The sequence below is a fragment of the Oncorhynchus nerka genome, linkage group LG2, assembly GCF_034236695.1.
Source record: "Oncorhynchus nerka isolate Pitt River linkage group LG2, Oner_Uvic_2.0, whole genome shotgun sequence".
Lineage (NCBI taxonomy): Eukaryota > Metazoa > Chordata > Actinopteri > Salmoniformes > Salmonidae > Oncorhynchus > Oncorhynchus nerka.
This window is the reverse complement of record NC_088397.1, coordinates 85571797-85591046: the sequence shown is the minus strand read 5'-3', so window position 1 is coordinate 85591046 and position 19250 is coordinate 85571797. Positions and strand designations below refer to the sequence as shown.

The 19250-nt window shown below is 41.7% G+C and overlaps 1 protein-coding gene across 1 annotated transcript in view; it reads left to right on the top strand.

Moving 5' to 3' along the window:
• Positions 1-19250, top strand: part of LOC115131827 (alpha-1-syntrophin-like) — a 118701-nt gene that overhangs the window by 18532 nt on the left and 80919 nt on the right. The window contains exon 2 of the mRNA XM_065004093.1: positions 4879-5064. Coding sequence (XP_064860165.1) covers positions 4879-5064 — 186 coding nt within the window. The remainder of the gene's footprint in view (positions 1-4878; positions 5065-19250) is intronic.

Below are 19250 nucleotides of genomic sequence, written 5' to 3'. Positions count from 1 at the left end.
CTGTACTCGATACCATCTACTGTATCTTGCCTATGCTGCTCTGTACCATCACTCATTCATATATCCTTATGTACATATTCCTTATCCCCTTACACTGTGTATAAGACAGTAGTTTTGGAATTGTTAGTTAGATTACTTGTTGGTTATTACTGCATTGTCGGAACTAGAAGCACAAGCATTTCGCTACACTCGCATTAACATCTGCTAACCATGTGTATGTGACAAATAAATAAAATTTGATTTGATTTGAAGATAACAGCTCTGAGTCGTCTCCTATAATGTTTGATGAGGTGGGAGAACACATATTAAGAGATTTGAGACCATCCTCCATATAGAACCTCTAGATCCTTCAGAGTCCTTGGTACTGCTGAAATTGTTGCAACTCCTATTACTAGCCTGTTCAACCTCTATTTCATATCATCTGAGATTCCCAAAGATTGGAAAGCTGCCACGGTCATCCCCCTCTTCAAAGGGGGAGACACTCTAGACCCAAACTGCTAAAGACCAACAATTGAAGTCGGAAGTTTACATACACCTTAGCCAAATACATTTAAACTCAGTTTTTCACAATTCCTGAAATTTAATCCTAGTAAAAATTCCCTGTCTTAGGTCAGTTAGGATCGCCACTTCATTTTAAGAATGTGAAATGTCAGAATAATAGGAGAGAGAATTATTTATTTAAACTTTTATTTCTTTCATCACACTCCCAGTGCGTCAGAAGTTTACATACACTAAATCAGTATTTGGTAGCATTGCCTTTAAATTGTTTAACTTGGGTCAAACGTTTCGGGTAGCTGTTTAAAGGCACAGTCAACTTAATTTAATTTGATTTGACCTAAGTGTATGTAAACTTATGACTTCAACTGTATATCTATCCTACCCTGCCTTTATAAGGTCTTCGAAAGCCAAGTTAACAAACAGATTCGAAATGGTGGGATTCGAAATGGTCGGTGATCTGTTTGTTAACTTGGCTTTCGAAGACCTTATAAAGGCAGGGTAGGATAGATATACAGTTGAAGTCATAAGTTTACATACACTTAGGTCAAATCAAATTAAATTAAGTCCGCTATGCAATCTGGTTTCTGAGCTGGTCATCAGCCACGCTCAAGGTTGTAAACGGTATCCTAACTGCCATCGATAAGAGACAATACTGTGCAGCTGTATTCATCGACCTGGCCAAGGCTTTCGATTTTGTCAATCACCACATTCTTATCGGCAGACTCAACAGCCTAGCTTTCTCAAATGACTGCCTCGCCTGGTTCACCAACTACTTCTCTAATAGAGTTCAGTGTGTCAAATCGGAGGGCCTGTTGTCCGGACCTCTGGCAGTCTCTATGGGGGTGTCACAGGGTTCAATTCTCGGGCCGACTCTCTTCTCTGTATACATCAATGATGTCACTCTTGCTGCTGGTGATTCTCTGGTCCACCTCTACGCAGATGACACCATTCTGTATACCTCTGGCCCTCCTTTGGACACTGTGCTAACTAACCTCCAGACGAGCTTCAATGCCATACAACTCTCCTTCCGTGGCCTCCAACTGCTCTTAAATGCAAGTAAAACTAAATGCATGCTCTTCAACCGATCATTGCCCGCACCTGCCCACCCATCCAGCATCACTACTCTGGACAGTTCTGACTTAGAATATGTGGACAACTACAAATACCTAGGTGTCTGGTTAGACTGTAAACTCTCCTTCCAGAGTCACATTAAGCATCTCCAATCCAAAATTAAATCTAGAATCGGCTTCCTATTTCGCAACAAAGCATCCTTCACTCATGCTGCCAAACACCCTCGTAAAACTGACTATCCTCCCGATCCTTGACTTCGGCGATTTACAAAATAGCCTCCAACACTCTTCTCAGCAAACTGAATGTAGTCTATCTATTACAGTGCCATCTGTTTTTTCACCAAAGCCCCATATACTACCCACCACTGCGACTTGAATGCTCTTGTTGGCTGGCCCTCACTTCATATTCATCGCCAAACCCACTGGCTCCAGGTCATCTATAAGTCTTTGCTTGGTAAAGCCCCACCTTATCTCAGCTCACTGGTCACCATACCAGCACCCACCTGTAGCACGCACTACAGCAGGTATATTTCACAGGTCACCCCCAAAAGCCAATTCCTCTTTTGGCCGCCTTTCCTTCCAGTTCTCTGCTGCCAATGACTGGAACGAACTGCAAAAATCACTGAAGCTGGAGACACATATCTCCCTCCCTCACTAACTTTAAGCACCAGGCGTCAGTGCAGCTCACAGATCACTGCACCTGTTCATAGCCCATCTGTAAATAGCCCATCCAACCATCCAACTACCACATCCCCATACTGTTATTTATGTAGCTCCTTTGCACCCCAGTATCTTTACTTGCACAATCATCTTCTGCACATCTATCACTCTTATTTAATTGCTATATTTTAATTATTCCGCCACCATGGCCTATTTATTGCCTCACCTCCCTTATCCTACCTCATTCCCACACTGTATATATACTTTTTCTATTGTATTATTGACTGTGTGTTTTTTTATTCCATGTGTAACTCTGTTTTGTTTGTGACACACTGCTTTGCTTTATCTTGGCCAGGTCGCAGTTGTAAATGAGAACTTGTTCTCAACTGGCCTACCTGGTTAAATAAAGGTGAAATAAATAAAACATATACTCACTTGTGGACTCCTCTTAAGCTTACCCCGCACATTTTCAATGGGGTTTAGGTCAGGGGACTGGGATGGCCATTGCAAAAGCTAGATTATAGGGTCAGTAGTTGTGGAGACTTGGTGACCCCAAGATGTAATCAATTTATACAATTCTCCAACTGTGATCTTTGGAGATTTTTTTGCCACTTGAACCATCCTTCTCATTGTGCGTGGAGGCAAAATACTCTTGCTTCATCACAGCTCCAGTTGTTTTAAATGTCTTCATTATTGCCCTCATAGTGGAGATGGGTATTTTCAGGCGTGTTGCTATCTCTATATAGCCATTGCCTGATTTGTGAAGGTCAACAACATTTTGTCTCCTTTCACTTGTGTGTTCCCATGTTGATGGATGACTAAGGGAGTTTAGTGTGTCACCTCATATTTATACCCCAGTGAAACAGGAAGTAATGGATTACCACTTAAGATTTCCTAATACTCAGATGAACTTTAAAAAGTAAAATATGAATCAGAATATACATCAATTAGATTTTGTTCATAAGAATTTCTAGGTTGCCAATCATTTTTTTAAACAATTTGAAAGATTACATTTTTTCACAGCCTTTTTTGTTCATACTGTATTTACCTATGGTGCCAATATTTCAGGAGGGCACAGTATATATTGTTAGTATGAACAGTGGGGAGATCAAGTATTTGATACACTGCCGATTTTGCAGGTTTTCCTACTTACAAAGCATGTAGAGGTCTGTAATTTTTATCATAGGTACACTTCAACTGTGAGAGACGGAATCTAAAACAAAATCCAGAAATTCACATTGTATGATTTTAAAGTAATTCATTTGCATTTTATTGCATGACCTAAGTATTTGGGCTTTATAAATAGTTTATTTGTATGTGTTGGGCTTTAGCTGAGATGATTCTTTACACAGTTAAGTGTATTTGTCAAGGCTTTAATTGTTCCTTGACGACCCCCCTTCATTCTCACTGTGGATAATTCTAATGGTATAACTTTGAACAGGAAGTGTATCCACTGGAGTATTGGGAGAGAGTCAGGTGTCCAACATCTTTTCTGCAGCGGTGCTGCCAGTAGTAATCATCATTAAATAACATAGTAGATGCAAAGCATTTGAATATTTACATTCATGCACATTGAAATTCATTTTGAACACTTTGTGTTAGAAACATTTAACTGCAGGGCATCCCACATCATATGAAGGAATGTGCCTACCTTATTTAGCAGACACAGTCAACAGTTGGGAGTAGGGGCCAATTTAATCGTAAAATGTTTTCTTGCTGTTAAATACAGTCTGTGAACAAACTTAAAATGCATACGTTGATGGTTCGAATTACAGGATGCCAAGGTCATATTTTTCCATATTCTGTTCCATCACTTATATCTGTGGACCATCCTTTTTTATATATATATCAGTCCTTTTTGGGAGCCCAGATAATTTATTTATAAATCCCATCATTGGATGGTTCGGTACATATGAAAAGCATTTTCTCAATCACAAATATTCATACCACTTTGAACTGTCCATAAATAAAGATCCCTGTAAACAGTAGTGTGGTTTCAAGCGATTTATTATAGGTAGCTAGAAGGAGATCAGCGTCTTACCTTCCTGTTCTGCAGCATAAATCTGACAGACCACCTACTGTCACAGTGGAGCACAAGTGAAACATGAAAACTACTTTGAAATCCCGGCACCGGGTTTTTTTCCTGACTGGAATAGCTGGATCAAATGTAAAACGGGAAATAGAGTTCTGATTGTGTTCTGCACTGTACAATATCGAGCATGTGAGCTCAGAGATGTGAAATTGTGCACTAAAATCAAAATATGGAATTTTCACAATGCCCTCAAATGACATAATTTCCAAACATTCCAAAGAAGCATGTTGACTGGTCCCCTCCTTTAGTGTTATATCAAAGATGCAAAATCTAACCTTACCAACATATTATTGCAGATCATTTGATGATGTATTTAGCTGTTGTATAATGAAAGTTCTGGAAAAACAGCAAAAAACCTTTTCATGTCACCTTTAAGCCCTAGGAAAAAGCATATGTACGGTATTCCTGTAGACCACCATATTTCATATTCACATCCCTTCTCCATTAAGAGAGGGGCACAAACTTAGACTGGTAACCATCTGGTTTATACTTTGTATGAGAAGCGCACCAGGTTCCTTTAAGATGAACTGAACCGATGCCATATGCTTTACTTTGCAGGTGGGAAAGAGAATAAAATGCCTATTCTCATCTCGAAGATCTTCAAAGGGTTGGCTGCTGACCAGACGGAGGCCCTGTACGTGGGTGACGCCATCCTTTCGGTCAACGGCTCTGACCTCCGGGAGGCCACACACGATGATGCCGTGCAGGCTCTAAAGAAGACGGGCAAGGAGGTCATCCTAGAGGGTAAGCACCACCAGGACATTTCTGCCAGGCCGGGGTTCCAAGAAATGTTCTAGCATGACCAAGTCGATTATCGACCAAAAGGTCGCTGGTGTAGAGGTTCAAACCCAGCATTGCATGCCATGAGGTAGATTGCTTCTCCTTCAGTGGATTAGAAGCAAGATGAACTGTGAGTAAGTGAACAGTAAGTAACTTTGGATAGAAGTAGCGAACGACTGCCAAGAAATAAAAATGTCTCACCTCGAGGAAAAGCCTCTTAGCACACTGAGATCGAGCCGGGGCTGCAGAGGGGGGTTACAGATGTAGGATCTTCATTTGATCACCCTGTTTGTTGCAGGATGACTTGTAGTGTTACATTTTGTAGTGTATTTGAGGTTTTAAAAGGCTTCTGAAGTTTGTAAATGTCATATTTATCAACCCCTAGAAAAATGTCCATGAATTATAATCCACATAATAATTCACATTTTCTGTTGCTGCATGATTAATTTCCTGCAGCAGCAAAATGGCTGTATCAGAGTCGATCCTATTTAACCAAAAATAATGGCTGCAGCAAATCCCATCAGAACCCATCAAACACCCCATTGAAAATAGCTAAAATGAGAACTTCTGGGCTGCCGGTTGGCACTGCAGGGGATCAATGTGGAGAAAGTCCTGGAGGTGGTCATGTAGGCTCACTGCTCTCTGTCTGTCAGCCAGGCCAGGCAGCTCCAGCAGCAGGCGAAGGGAAACAGACAGTGTTGAATTGGAGACGAGGTCTTTAACTGAGATCAATAGAAAGCTTGCATGTTGTCCATCGATTGCATCACAGGTGTTCTGTGACTCCCAATATTTTATGTGCGTAATGAATGTGCACATCATTGGACCGGTCTGTTATTCTACCCTCTACAAAAGGGACTTATGCTGTGCTCTAGAAGGAAGCACAATATCCACAGTGAATTTCTGTAGCATTAAGTTAGGCTGTTGACCACCAACTTCTCCAGTACTGTCCAGATGGTCCTCTGAGACATGCATACAGTAGACGGATACACAAGTTTATTAATGTGAGGCGGGTTAGCTTGCTGGCACACAACTCCACAACCAGCTAGGCAAGGGAAATCCCTCTAAATCCCTCTGCCCTGTCAACACCGGAGCAGAAAAGGATCAGGCAGCTCATCCAACAGACCTGTGATCCATAATGTCAGAAATCATTTCATGGGTTACTCATCCTGAGGAGCGGATTTGGCAGGAAACAAGTCGAGAGGCTTTGGGACTTTGCTGAGGGGGAGGTTATTGAGAGGCTTCTGTTGTGTCTAGGAGTTGCTCCAACAGTTTATAAACAACCGCGCTAAGCCTGAGGTAGTTTGGTTGTCTGATCTCAAGGCAACATGGCATTGTATTCACTACTTTGTCCATAGTGACACCTGTGATAACCTTATGACTACCTGAACTTGGAAAAGAGAAGTAGTCTCACACTGTCTCTGTGCTCCTGTCTTAGCAACTTAGTTGAAGATGTGAGTATTTTTCTTTATTTTCTATTGAAAATTGATTGCATTTTGAATCTTGATATGTGTTGTCTTCCATTGCACACACAACATTTTTCTTGAGGCAAGTCGAAGTTCGGTAGCCAAAGTCTACGCCCCTTCATCGGTGATTGGTTAACAGTAGGGGTGGGAAATATGGACGGGATTCTTCAATGAAGTGTTTGCTGTCATTCAACGAGAAAGACGAGAGTGCAGCCAATGATGTATATAAACCCTGGATTGTTGATGTTATGTGTTGAGACGCTTTGAATCCACCAGTCAGCCATGTTGGCGCTCCTCAGAAAAGCAGTCTTCCATAGGAATGAATGGAATTCTACAGTATTTTATTGAAATGTTTGAAGGAAAAAAATACATGTATTGAAGTATATTTTGATTGTGGTGGGGACAATAACATTAGTACTTTCTAATAATATATATATATATATATATATATCTACACACACACACACACACACACACACACACACACACACACACACACACACACACACACACACACACACACACACACACAGTTGAAGTCGGAAGTTTACATACACCTTAGCCAAATAGGTTTAAACTCAGTTTTTCACAATTCCTGACATTTAATCCTAGTAAAAATTCCCTGTTTTAGGTCAGTTAGGATGACCACTTTATTTTAATAATGTGAAATGTCAGAATAATAGTAGAGAGAATTCTTTATTTCAGCTTTTATTTCTTTTATCACATTCCCAGTGGGTCAGAAGTTTACATACACTCAATTTGTATTTATTAGCATTGCCTTTAAATGGTTTAACTTGGGTCAAATGTTTTGGGTAGCCTTCCAAAAGCTTCCCACAATAAGTTGGGTGAATTTTGGCCCATTCCTCCTGACAGAGCTGGTGTAACTGAGTCAGGTTTGTAGACCTCCTTGCTCGCAGACACTTTTTTCTAGTTCTACCCACACATTTTCTATAGGATTTGTGGGCTTTGTGATGGCCACTCCATTACCTTGACTTTGTTGTCCTTACGCCATTTTGCCACAACTTTGGAAGTATGCTTGGGGTCATTGTCCATTTGGAAGACCCATTTGCAACCAAGCTTTAACTTCCTGACTGATGTCTGTCTTGAGATGTTGCTTATAATTTTATAATTAATTAATTTTGTAATTTTCATGCCTCATGATGCCATCTATTTTGTGAAGTGCAACAGTCCCTCCTGCAGCAAGCACCCCCACAACATGATGCTGCCACCCCCGTGCTTCACGTATGTGATGGTGTTTTTTGGCTTGCAAGCCTCCCTCTTTTTCCTCCAAACATGACTATGGTCATTATGGCCAAACAGTTCTATTTTTGTTTCATCAGACCAGAGGACCAGTACCATCTTTTGTCCCCATGTGCAGTTGCAACCCGTAGTCGTCTGGCAAACCGCAAACCGTAGTCTGGCTTTAAGGCAGTTTTGGAGCAGTGGCTTCTTCCTTGCTGAGCGGCCTTTCAGGTTATGTCCATATAGGACTCATTTGACTGTGGGTAAAGATACTTTTGTACCTGTTTCCTCCAGCATCTTCACAGGGTCCTTTACTGTTGTTCTGGGATTGATTTGCACTTTTCGCACCAAAGTATGTTCATCTCTAGGAGACCGAACGCGTTTCCTTCCTGAGCGGTATGACAGCTGTGTGGTCCCATGGTGTTTATACTTGCATACTATTCTTTTTACAGATGAACGTGGTACCTTCAGGCATTTGGATATTGCTCCCAAGCATGAACCAGACTTGTGGAGGTCTACCATTTTTTTTTCTGAGGTCTTGGCTGATTTCTTTTGATTTTCCCATGATGTCAAGCATAGAGGCACTGAGTTTGAAGGTAGGCCTTGAAATACAGCCACAGGTACACCTCCAATTGACTCAAATTATGTCAATTTGCCTATCAGAAGCTTCTAAAGCCATGAAAGTAGATGTCCTAACCGACTTGCCAAAACTTTAGTTTGTTAACAAGATATTTGTGGAGTGGTTGAAAAAAGAGTTTTAATGACTCCAACGTAAGTGTATGTAAGCTTCCGACTTCAACTGTATACACACAGTGCATTCGGGAAATTACTCAGACGCCTTGACTTTTTCCACATTTTGTTATGTTTTGCCTCATTCTATAATTGAAAAAATAATATATGTTTTGCTCTATTCATCTTTCCCTCGGTCCTGACTGGTCTCCCAGTCCATGCCGCTGAAAAACATCCCCACAAGCTCATGTTGCCACCATCATACTTCACAGTCCTCCAGACGTGGCGCTTGGCATTCAGGCCAAAGATGGTCTGAGAGTCTTTAGGTGCCTTTTGGCAAACTCCAAGCGGGCTGTGACGTGCCTTTTACTGAGGAGTGTCTTCCGTCTGGCCACTCTACTATAATGGCCTGATTGGTGGAGGGCTGCAGAGATGGTTGTCCTTCTGGAAGGTTCACCCACCTCCACAGAGTAACTCTGGAGCTCTGTCAGAGTAACCATTGGGCTCTTGGTCACCTCCCTGACAAAGGACCTTCTCCCACGATTGCTCAGTTTGGCCGGGAGACCAGCTCTTGGAAGAGTCTTGGTGGTTCCAAACTTCTTCCATTTAAGAATGATGGAGGCCACTGTGTTCTTAGGGACCTTCAATTCTGCAGAAATGTTTTGGTACCCTTCCTCAGATCTGTGCCTCGTCACAATCCGGTTTCTGAGCTCTACGGACAATTCCTTCGACCTCATGGCTTGGTTTTTGCACTGTCAATTGTGTGACCTTATATAGACAGGTGTGTGCCTTTCCAAATCATGTCCAATCAATTGAATTTACCACAGGTGGACTCCAATCAAGTTGTAGAAACATCTCAAGGATGATCAATGGAAATAAGATATACCTGAGCTCAATTTTCTAGTCTCAATGCAAAGGGACTGAATACTTATGTAAATAAGGTATTTCTGTTTTTTTATTTAAAAAAATGAAAACAAACAAACAAAAAACGTTGTTTTTTTGTCATTGTGAGGTATTGTGTGTAGATTGATGAGTTCTATTTTTTAAATTCAATTTTAGAATTGGGCTGTAACGTAACAAAATGTGGAAAAAGTCAAGGGTTCTGAATACTTTCCGAATTGTGTGTGTGTTTAATACAATTTACAATTATGCATTAATGTGTCTGTAATAGAATACATGTGGGAAAAACAAATGTAGACGTTTATAAATGCTTCTCTACAAAGTATTTGTTACAATGGTGGGGGAGTGGCAAGATGGAGGCGTGTGGTTTCAAAACAGCGCCCCCTGTCAGTCATCAAATGTAAATTGTATATACAGTAGTATGTGGAACGGGACCGTCAAGTGCTGAAGTGTGTAGCGTGTAAAAATGTCTGTCCTCGGTTACAACACTCACTACCGAGTTCCAAACTGCCTCTGGAAGCAACATCAGCACAATAACTGTTCATCGGGAGTTTCATGAAATGGGTTTCCATGGCTGAGCAGCCGAACACAAGCCTAAGATCACCATGTGCAATACCAAACTTCGGCTGGAGTGGTGTAAAGCTTGCCGCCATTGGACTCTGGAGCAGTGGAAACGCGTTCTCTGGAGTGATGAATTACGCTTCACCATCTGGCAGTCTGAAGGACGAATCTGGGTTTGGTGGATGCCAGGAGAATGCTACCTGTCCCGAATGCATAGTGACAACTAAAGTTTGGTGGAGGAGGAATAATGGTTTGGGGCTGTATTTCATGGTTCGGGCTTGGCTCCTTAGTTCTAGTGAAGGGAAATTTGAACGCATACATAGACATTGTAGACAATTCCTGTTTCAGCATGACAATGCCCCTGTGCAAGGTCCGTACAGAAATGGTTTGTTGAGATGTGTGGAAGAACTTGACTGGCCTGCACAAAGCCCTGACCTCAACCCCATTGAAAACCTTTGGGATGAATTGTAACGCCAGCTGCGAGCCAGGCCTAATTCACCCAAAATGACTTGAATGGGATTATTGCCACAAATGCAAAAATCTTAGCATTAGGAAACAGTGCCAGGGAACTAAAGCAAAGCATGTCATACTTTGTCCATTGACTGCTTTCAGGGTAATGAAACCAATAATTCATTTTGTAATTTGGGGGAACTATCCCTTTAAGTTACAACAGATATCCCTCGAGCCTGTGGTATGTTACTTTAGATTATTGCACTTTATGTTCATAATAATATTGAATGATAGTGCAGGGCATAATGGACATGAACATATTTAAGGAGTGTAGAGGGAAAGGCTCTTCAGTATTCCTGGCATCCCTCCAATGGAATAATCAATCTCCAACTGGGTTACACAGACACCTGAGAAGGTCAGATACATATAACAGAAAAACATCACCGCTTAAATCGTAAAACTGCAGCAGGCTTTCATTTCTTATCTGAGCTTACTGTTTGTGTGTGCGTGTGTGACAGAGAGAGAGAGAGAGAGAGAGAGAGAGAGAGAGAGAGAGAGAGAGTGAACAAGATGGAGAAGGTGGGCTGCACCTGATATGGTTATACTTTACATAATGTGTCTGTACCAGTCAAAAGTTTGGACACACCTACTCATTCAAGGCTTTTTCTTTATTTTTTTTGACTATTTTCTACATTGTAGAATAATGGTGAAAACATAATTTGAAATAAATAACACATATGGAATCATGTAGTAACCAAAAAAGTGTTAAAGAATTCAAAATATATTTTAGATTCTTCAAAGTAGCCACCCTTTGCCTTGATGACTGCCAAGTGTGTGCAAAGCGTTCTCTCAACCAGCTTTTCCAGCTGTGTTAAAGGAGTTCCCACATGCTGAGCACTTGTTGGCTGCTTTTCCTTCACTCTGCAGTTCAACTCATCCCAAACCATTTTAATTGGGTTGAGGTCGGGTAATTGTGTAGGCCAGGTCATCTAATGCAACAATCCATCACTCTCCTTCTTGGTAAAATAGCCCTTACACAGCCTAGAGGTGTGTTTAGGGTCATTGTCCTGTTGAAAAACAAATGATAGTCCCACTAAGTGCAAACCAGATGGGATGGCGTATAGCTGCAGAATACTGTGGGAGCCATGTTGGTTAAGTGTGCCTTGAATTGTAAATAAATCACTGTCCGTGTCACCAGCAAAGCACCATCACACTTCTTCTTCCATGCTTCACGGTGGGAACCACACAAGCAGAGATCATCCGTTCACCTACTCTGCGTCTCACAAAGACACGCCGGTTGGAACCAAAAATCTCAAATTTGGACTCATCAGACCAAAGGACAAATTTCCACCTGTCTAATGTCCATTGCTCGTGTTTCTTGGCTCTTCTTCTCATTGGTGTCCTTTAGAAGTGGTTTCTTTGCGACTGCACTTGAGAAAACTTTCAAAGTTCTTGAAATGTTCCATATTGACTGACCTTCATGTCTTAAAGTAATGATGGCATGTTGTTTCTCTTTGCTTATTTGAGCTGTTCTTGACGTAATATGGACTTGATATTTTACCAAATAGGGCTATCTTCTGTATACCACCCCTACCTTGTCACAACACAACTGATTGGCACAAACACATTAAGAATTCCACAAATGAACTTTTAACAAGGCACACTTGTTAATTGAAATGACTACCTCATGAAGGTGGTTGAGAGAATACCAAGAGTGTGCAAAGCTGTCATCAAAGCAAAGTGTTACTACTTTGAAGAATCTCTTTTTTGGTTACTAAATGATTCCATATGTGTCATTTCATAGTTTTGATGTCTTCACTATTATTCTACAATGGAGAAAAAAAAATTGAGAATGAGTAGGTTTGTGCAAACTTTTGACTGGTACTGTATATTGGATGTATATATAACATAATACAATATAGAGAATAATTCATACTGTTATATAGTATACTTTACTTTAATACTGTATAATAGCAGTTTGTCCTGTTCATTCCTCTAACCTCTGGCTTGGAGGAGAGGTACAAAAGCACTGGACCAACTTCGACCTGGTTAAGGCAACACTGCCACTGACACATATCTCAGCCTGGACCTCATTTGGATTCTGCCCTGAGACTGCACTCATCACTGCCCCTGGCCAACCATGCAGCATTCCCACACAGTGAGAGGGAACCAGGGGGGGGAGGGTGGCAGCATGCTCCCCAGGGCAACCAAGCCTAACAGGGTGTCACAGAGGGTGGCTGGTTGGAGTAGAGGTGACACCATGACATGGACAGGAGAGAGAAACTGTGTGTGTGTGTGTGTGTGCAAGCATGTTTTTGTGTCCATGCATACATGCAGCTTACATGCACACTGTGTACATACGGTATGTGCAGTGTTTGATGTGTCTTGTGGGGGGGGGGTAAGAGTACCGGCAGTGCACCATGTGCTGTGGTGTGGGGCAGAATGGAAGGTCTCTAGGGAAAGGTGATGAGCAGGATGTAGCTCTTCCTAAACCCCACCAGACCAGGAATCTTTTGCTCCACTATATGTGGTATCTACATGGTCTACCGTCTGAAAAGGACACTCTACTGTATGTGCTAATGAGAGACTAGGGCTGCCTCCTTAACTCTACCCTATTCTGGTCAAAAGTAGTGTCTTATGTAGGCAATAGAATGCCATGTGGGACACAGTCTTACATGTATTCAGTAGAGACCAACAGATGGGGAAGGTTACATTGTAGCGTGAGAAAGTGCTGCTATCGCAGCACCGTTCCTCAACTATAAGCAAGGGTATTTTCTTAATGTCAGGCTAACGTTTGGTTGAATTTTACTGGACCAGTCTCTGGCCAATGGCAGTAAATCCGTGGCTGAAATGTGCTGGTGCCCATTGCCAAGACATTTAACGAGGAACACTGGTCACGACTGACAGAGCGGCCCAGCCTGCCTGCCTGCACACAGAGCTAAGGGCCCTATAGTGCACTGATGCAGCAGGGTTTAGAGTAGTTACATTGTAGCCTGGTTGCCAGACTCTTATTGCCAGAGACAACTTTTTGTGGTCTTATGTTAGATCGTTGTTGAATACACACTACTGAGACAATCAGGTCAATGTTCAGTAGCGAACACTGTAGCCAATCGTTTTGAAACGGACAACGAAAATAAGCATTACTGATTGGACTAGCCTTTTACCGGTTCCTCCATGTTTTAAAGCATTTTCTGGTTGTGGTGTATGTAAAAGCATGTCAATATCTTGTTGCTTCTTAATGTTACAGTAGATGTATTACGACTATTGATGAACATCAAATTGAAGTGCATCATTCCAAGATCAAACTTACAACTGCATTTCTCTTGTTTGTGAGCTAAGCAACCTCTTTAGTTATAGGGTTTTTCTACAGGGGATCAGTTCCTGACTTGAACTGTTTCAGTGCCATAAAAAGTCTATACAATTGAACATATACACAAAGTGCCTTCAGAAAGTATTCGTACCCTTGACGTATTCCACATTTTGTTGTCTTACAGCCTGAATTCAAAATGGATTCAATAGATTTTTTAAAAATCTCATCCATCTACACACAATAGCCCATAAGTGAAACTTGTTTTTAGAAATGTTTGCAAATATATAAAAAATGTAATACAGAAATATCTTATTTACATAGTTATTCACACCCCTGAGTCAATACTTTGTAGAAGCACCTTTGGCAGCGATTACAGCTGGAGCTTTCCACACCTGGATTGTGCAACTTTTGCTGATCATTTTTGTAAAATTCTTCAAGCTCTGTCAAATGGGTTATTGATCATTGCTAGACAACCATTTTCAAGTCTTGCCATAGATTTTCAATTATGGCAAGAACAGCTCAAATAAGCAAAGAGAAACAACAGTCTTATCATTACTTTAAGGCATGAAGTTCAGTCAATACGGAAAATGTCAAGAACTTGGAAAGTTTCTTCAAGTGCAGTGGCAAAAACCATCAAGCGCTATGATGAAACTGGCTCTAATGAGGACAGCCACAGGAAAGGAAGACCCAGAGTTTCTGATGCAGAGGATAAGTTCATTAGAGTTACCAGCCTCAGAAATTGGGGCCCAAATAAATGCTTCACGGAGTTCAAGTAACAGACGCATTTCAGCATCAACTATTCAGAGGAGACTGTGTGAATCAGGCCTTCATGGTCGAATTGCTGTAAAGAAACCACTACTAAAGGACACCAATAGCAAGAAGAGACTTGCTTGGGCCAAGAAACACGAGCAATGGACATTACACCGGTGTAAATTTGTCCTTTGGTTTGGAGTCCAAATTGGAGATTTTTGGTTCCAACCGCCGGTGTGGGTGAACGGATGATTTCCGCATGTGTATGTTCCACCGTAAAGCATGGAGGAGGAGGTGCTATGGTGTGGGATTGCTTAGCTAGTGACACTGTCTGTGTGATTTATTTAGAATTCAAGTAACACTTAACCAGCATGGCTACCACAGCATTCTGCAGCGATATGCCATCCCATCTGGTTTGGGCTTAGTGGTACTATCATTTGTTTTTCAACAGGACAATGACCCAACACACCTCCAGGTTGTGTAAGGGCTATTTTACCAAGAAGGAGAGTGATGGAGTGCTGCATCAGATTACCTGGCATCCACAAACCCCTGACCTCAACTAAATTTAGATGGTTTAGGATGAGTCGGACCGTAGAGAAGGAAAAGCAGCCAACAAGTGCTCAGCATATGTGGGAACTCCTTCAAGAAAGTTGGAAAAACATTCCAGGTGAAGCTGGTTGAGAGAATGCCAAGAGTGTGCAAAGCTGTGATCAAGGCAATGGGTGGCTATTTTGAAGAATCTAAAATGTATTTTGATTTGTTGAACACTTTTTTGTTTACTACATGATTCCATATGTGTTATTTCATAGTTTTGATATCTTCACTATTATTCTACAATGTAGAAAATAGTAAAAATAAAGAAAAGCCTTGAATGACTAGGTGTTTCTCAAAGGTATGACCGGAAGTGTTAGTCAAAACTGTAACTCGGCCACTCAGGAACATTTACTTTCTTCTTGGTTAGCAACTCCAGTGTAGATTTAGCCTTGTGTTTTAGGTTATTGTCCTGCTGAAAGGTGAAATCATCTCCCAGTGTCTGATGGAAAGCAGACTAAACCAGGTTTTCCTCTAGGATTTTGCCTGTGCTTAGCTCCATTCTGTTTATTTTTAATCCTGAAAAACTCCCCAGACCTTAACAATTACAAGCATACCCATAACATGATGCAGCCACCGCTATGCTTGAAAATATTGAGAGTGGTACTCAGTAATGTGTTGTACTGGATTTTCCACAAACATACCACTTTGTATTCTGGACATACAGTTAATCTATTTGCAGTATTACTTTAGTGCCGTGTTGCAAACAGGATACATGGTTTGTAATATTTGTATTCTGTACAGGCTTCCTTCTTTTTACTCTGTCAATTAGGCTACTATTATGGAGTAATTACAGTGTTCTTGGTCCATCCTCAGTTTTCTCCCATCACGGCCATTAAACTGTTTTAAAGTCACCATTGGCCTCATGGTGAAATCCCTGAGCGGATTTGTTTTATTTTTTCCCCATCTACCCATAGGTACCCCTCTTTGCAAGGCATTGGAAAACCTCCCTGGTCTTTTGTGGTTGAATATGTATTTCAAATTCACTGCTCAACTGAGGGACCTTACAATTATCTGTATGTGTGGGGTACTGAGATGAGGTAGTCATTCAGAAATCATGTTAAACACTATTATTGCACACAGAGTCCATAAAACTTACTATGTGATTTGTTAAGCACATTTTTACTCCTAAACGTACTTAGGCTTGTCATAACAAAGGGGTTGAATACTTATTGACTTAAAACATTTCAGCTCTTCATTTGTAAACAAAAATCTAAAACCATAATTCCACTTTGACATAATGGGGTATTGTGTGTGTGTGCCAGTGACAAACAAATCCAAAAGGAATCTATTTAAATTCAGGCTGTAACAATAAAATGTGGACTAAGTCAAGGGGTGGGAATCCTTTCTGAATGTCATGAAAATGTGTCAGTACTCAGGAATGTCTGAGACGGAATTTTTTTATTTGATTTTTTTATTGTTATTTTTTTACCTCTATTTAACTAGGTCAGTTAAGAACAAATTATTATTTTCAATGACGGCCTAGGAACAGTGGGTTAACTGCCTGTTGGATATTGGATATTAAATAGGATATTAAAGGCGTCAATTTCTGCCTGTGATAAGTATTGGCTCCAGGGTTTCTTGTCAGCATTTCAAGTAAGAACTAACACCCCTTAGCTAATAGGGCTCTGAGGACGATGTAGGGCAGGCAGTGAAATGTAGACCATTTCAGCGGTACACTGACAAGGCAATGACAAGTAGCTCTAGAGCTATTGCAACCACAACTCTGCGCTCCTCGAACTAATCAGGTACTTGAAAATCCCTCTGTGTTTATTTGTGTGTGTCTGTGCATGTATTTCTCAGTCTACATGACAATGATGCTAATATGTCCTGGCCGAGTGTGTTTGGTCCAATGAATAATGTGCCAATAGAGTTCCCAGAGTTCTACAGCCGCAGGCCACGCTTCCCAGAGTTCTCCAGCTGGAGCCACAGCCAGACTTCCGTCACTGAAGCAACAGGTGATGGCGAGCAACTATGTCCACATCTCACTTCCCCTTCCCTGCACATCCCAATACCAGCCTTCCCTGCTGATCTGGAGATCGGCCAAACAGAAGAGTGCAAGGCCTTGGAATTGGGAAAGGCTAGGAAACCGGGAAGTACTGTTGGATCCGTGGTAAATTCCTCTCATCCCACAATTCCTGTTCTTTCCCATGGCCGAAGTAAGAAAAGGCGTAACTCCCCAGGACTTATGACATGAGGGGCGGCAGGGTAGCTTAGTGGTTAGAGACTTGGACTAGCAACCGGAAGGTTGCAAGTTCAAACCCCCGAGCTGACAAGGTACAAATCTGTCGTTCTGCCCCTGAACAGGCAGTTAACCCACTGTTCCTAGGCTCTCATTGAAAATAAGAATTTGTTCTTAACTGACTTGCCTAGTTAAATAAAGGTAAAATATATATATATTTTTTAAATGAGCTACAGACAATATATATATTTTTTCCTAAAGTAATTGAGCCTCCTTGTCTTGGCACAAGCAGCTGTCCTACTTCTTTTTCTCCCTTTTTAGGTTGCCAGTGAGGCAGTGCATTTTGATTAATTGGCAGTTGGGTGCCAGTTTTGTGCCCACGCAGCCTTTCCCAGTCAGCAATGTGTGAGGTAGCAGCCGGAGCTAACCTGACCCTAAAGCTCTCGTGCGGCAGGACTAGCCTTGGTAACATGTTAGCCTAGCAACTTAGCAAGACTTGTATAGCTTTACTGTAAGCTTAGTAACTGGCTGGTCCAACAGCAAGAATACATAGACATGAATTCGGTTGAGAGTTGCTAAAACCATCTTCAGAGCTGTTTCTAAAAGGGTTAAAAATATCAAATGAAATGTTACCTCCCTGGTAAGCAATGCCAAAGATGTTATTATATTATATATTATTATATATTATATTGGCAAGACAGTTGAGTGACCACTCTAACAATGGAAACAAATGTCCTCAAAGATGGAAGGCAGGCAGGAGGAGGCGAGATCAGGTGGGACCATTCTAGCCAATGAGAGGGGCAGATACGTGTGTGAAATGCCATGTGTGTCCACTTTTATCAGTGCATTCATAACATTCTAAACATTACAAAACGTATGTTCAATCAAATAAGCCTCACATAGCAAATTAGCAATAAAAAACAACAACATTTGTTTACCAAATTCAGCACTCATAGATTGAAAAATTCCTTACTTCGTGGTCTTATTTTCGTGGACATAAACCCTCTGGTTTCACCTCTTCCTCTCTGGCAACACCACACTGATTACTGAAGAAGTTCCCTGAAGAAGGGACTGAGGTATAACATACTATCGGGAGTCAACGACCAATCCTATTCACCTAAAGCAAACTAAAATTACGCCCAACGGCTCAATGGATGCCAAGTCCGCCCTCGTAAGCCCCGCCTTCCTGGCTATAATACCGGTGCTCGTATCCATTTCCTCAATTTCAGTACCGCTCTTGAGCGAACCCAAACCCCCTGACGGCGCTGGGCCAAAATATATTACACCTGGTTCCCTCCTTCAGGGAACAGTAGTTATATCAGAACCATATGTTCCGTTTCAGTAGGTAACTTGGTATAACATACTATGGGACAGACAATCACGCCCCATCTAGCACAGAGCGTACCAAACTAGGAGGCCCATGGCAGCACAAGCACACACAGGTTCTACCAATTCCAAAAAGGGGGGAAGCCACCCTTTCCCCAAAACGTACCCGAGAAGGCTGAACTGTCAGAGCCTCATGAGGACTGAACTGTTAGGGAACCAGAACCTGTTGCAACTTTGCTGTGCACAATGTAACTGCAGACCAAATCCATAGAACATACGGTTCCATGAACGATGCTTACCTTGCGAGCCTGAAATGTCAGAATTCGTACAAGGAATCGCCGGTCCAAAACAACAGATCACCTGCCTTGACTTGGTAAAGTGCACACGTGCACTGCATAGCATCAACCAGAGTCGATGAACCATGGCAACCCAAGGCTCTAACCCACAGGTAACTGTGGTAACCCGGAGAAATGCTGCCTATCATCAACCACGGAGCCCTACGTACATAGACCCTACCGATTCCAAAAAGGCTCACAGAGACCTAATGCTTCGGGAATGCCAGGAATCACACAAGGAACTGCAAGTCCAAAACAACAGGGCACCTGCTGTGACTTGATAATGTGCACTCGCGCACCAAATCAGCGAC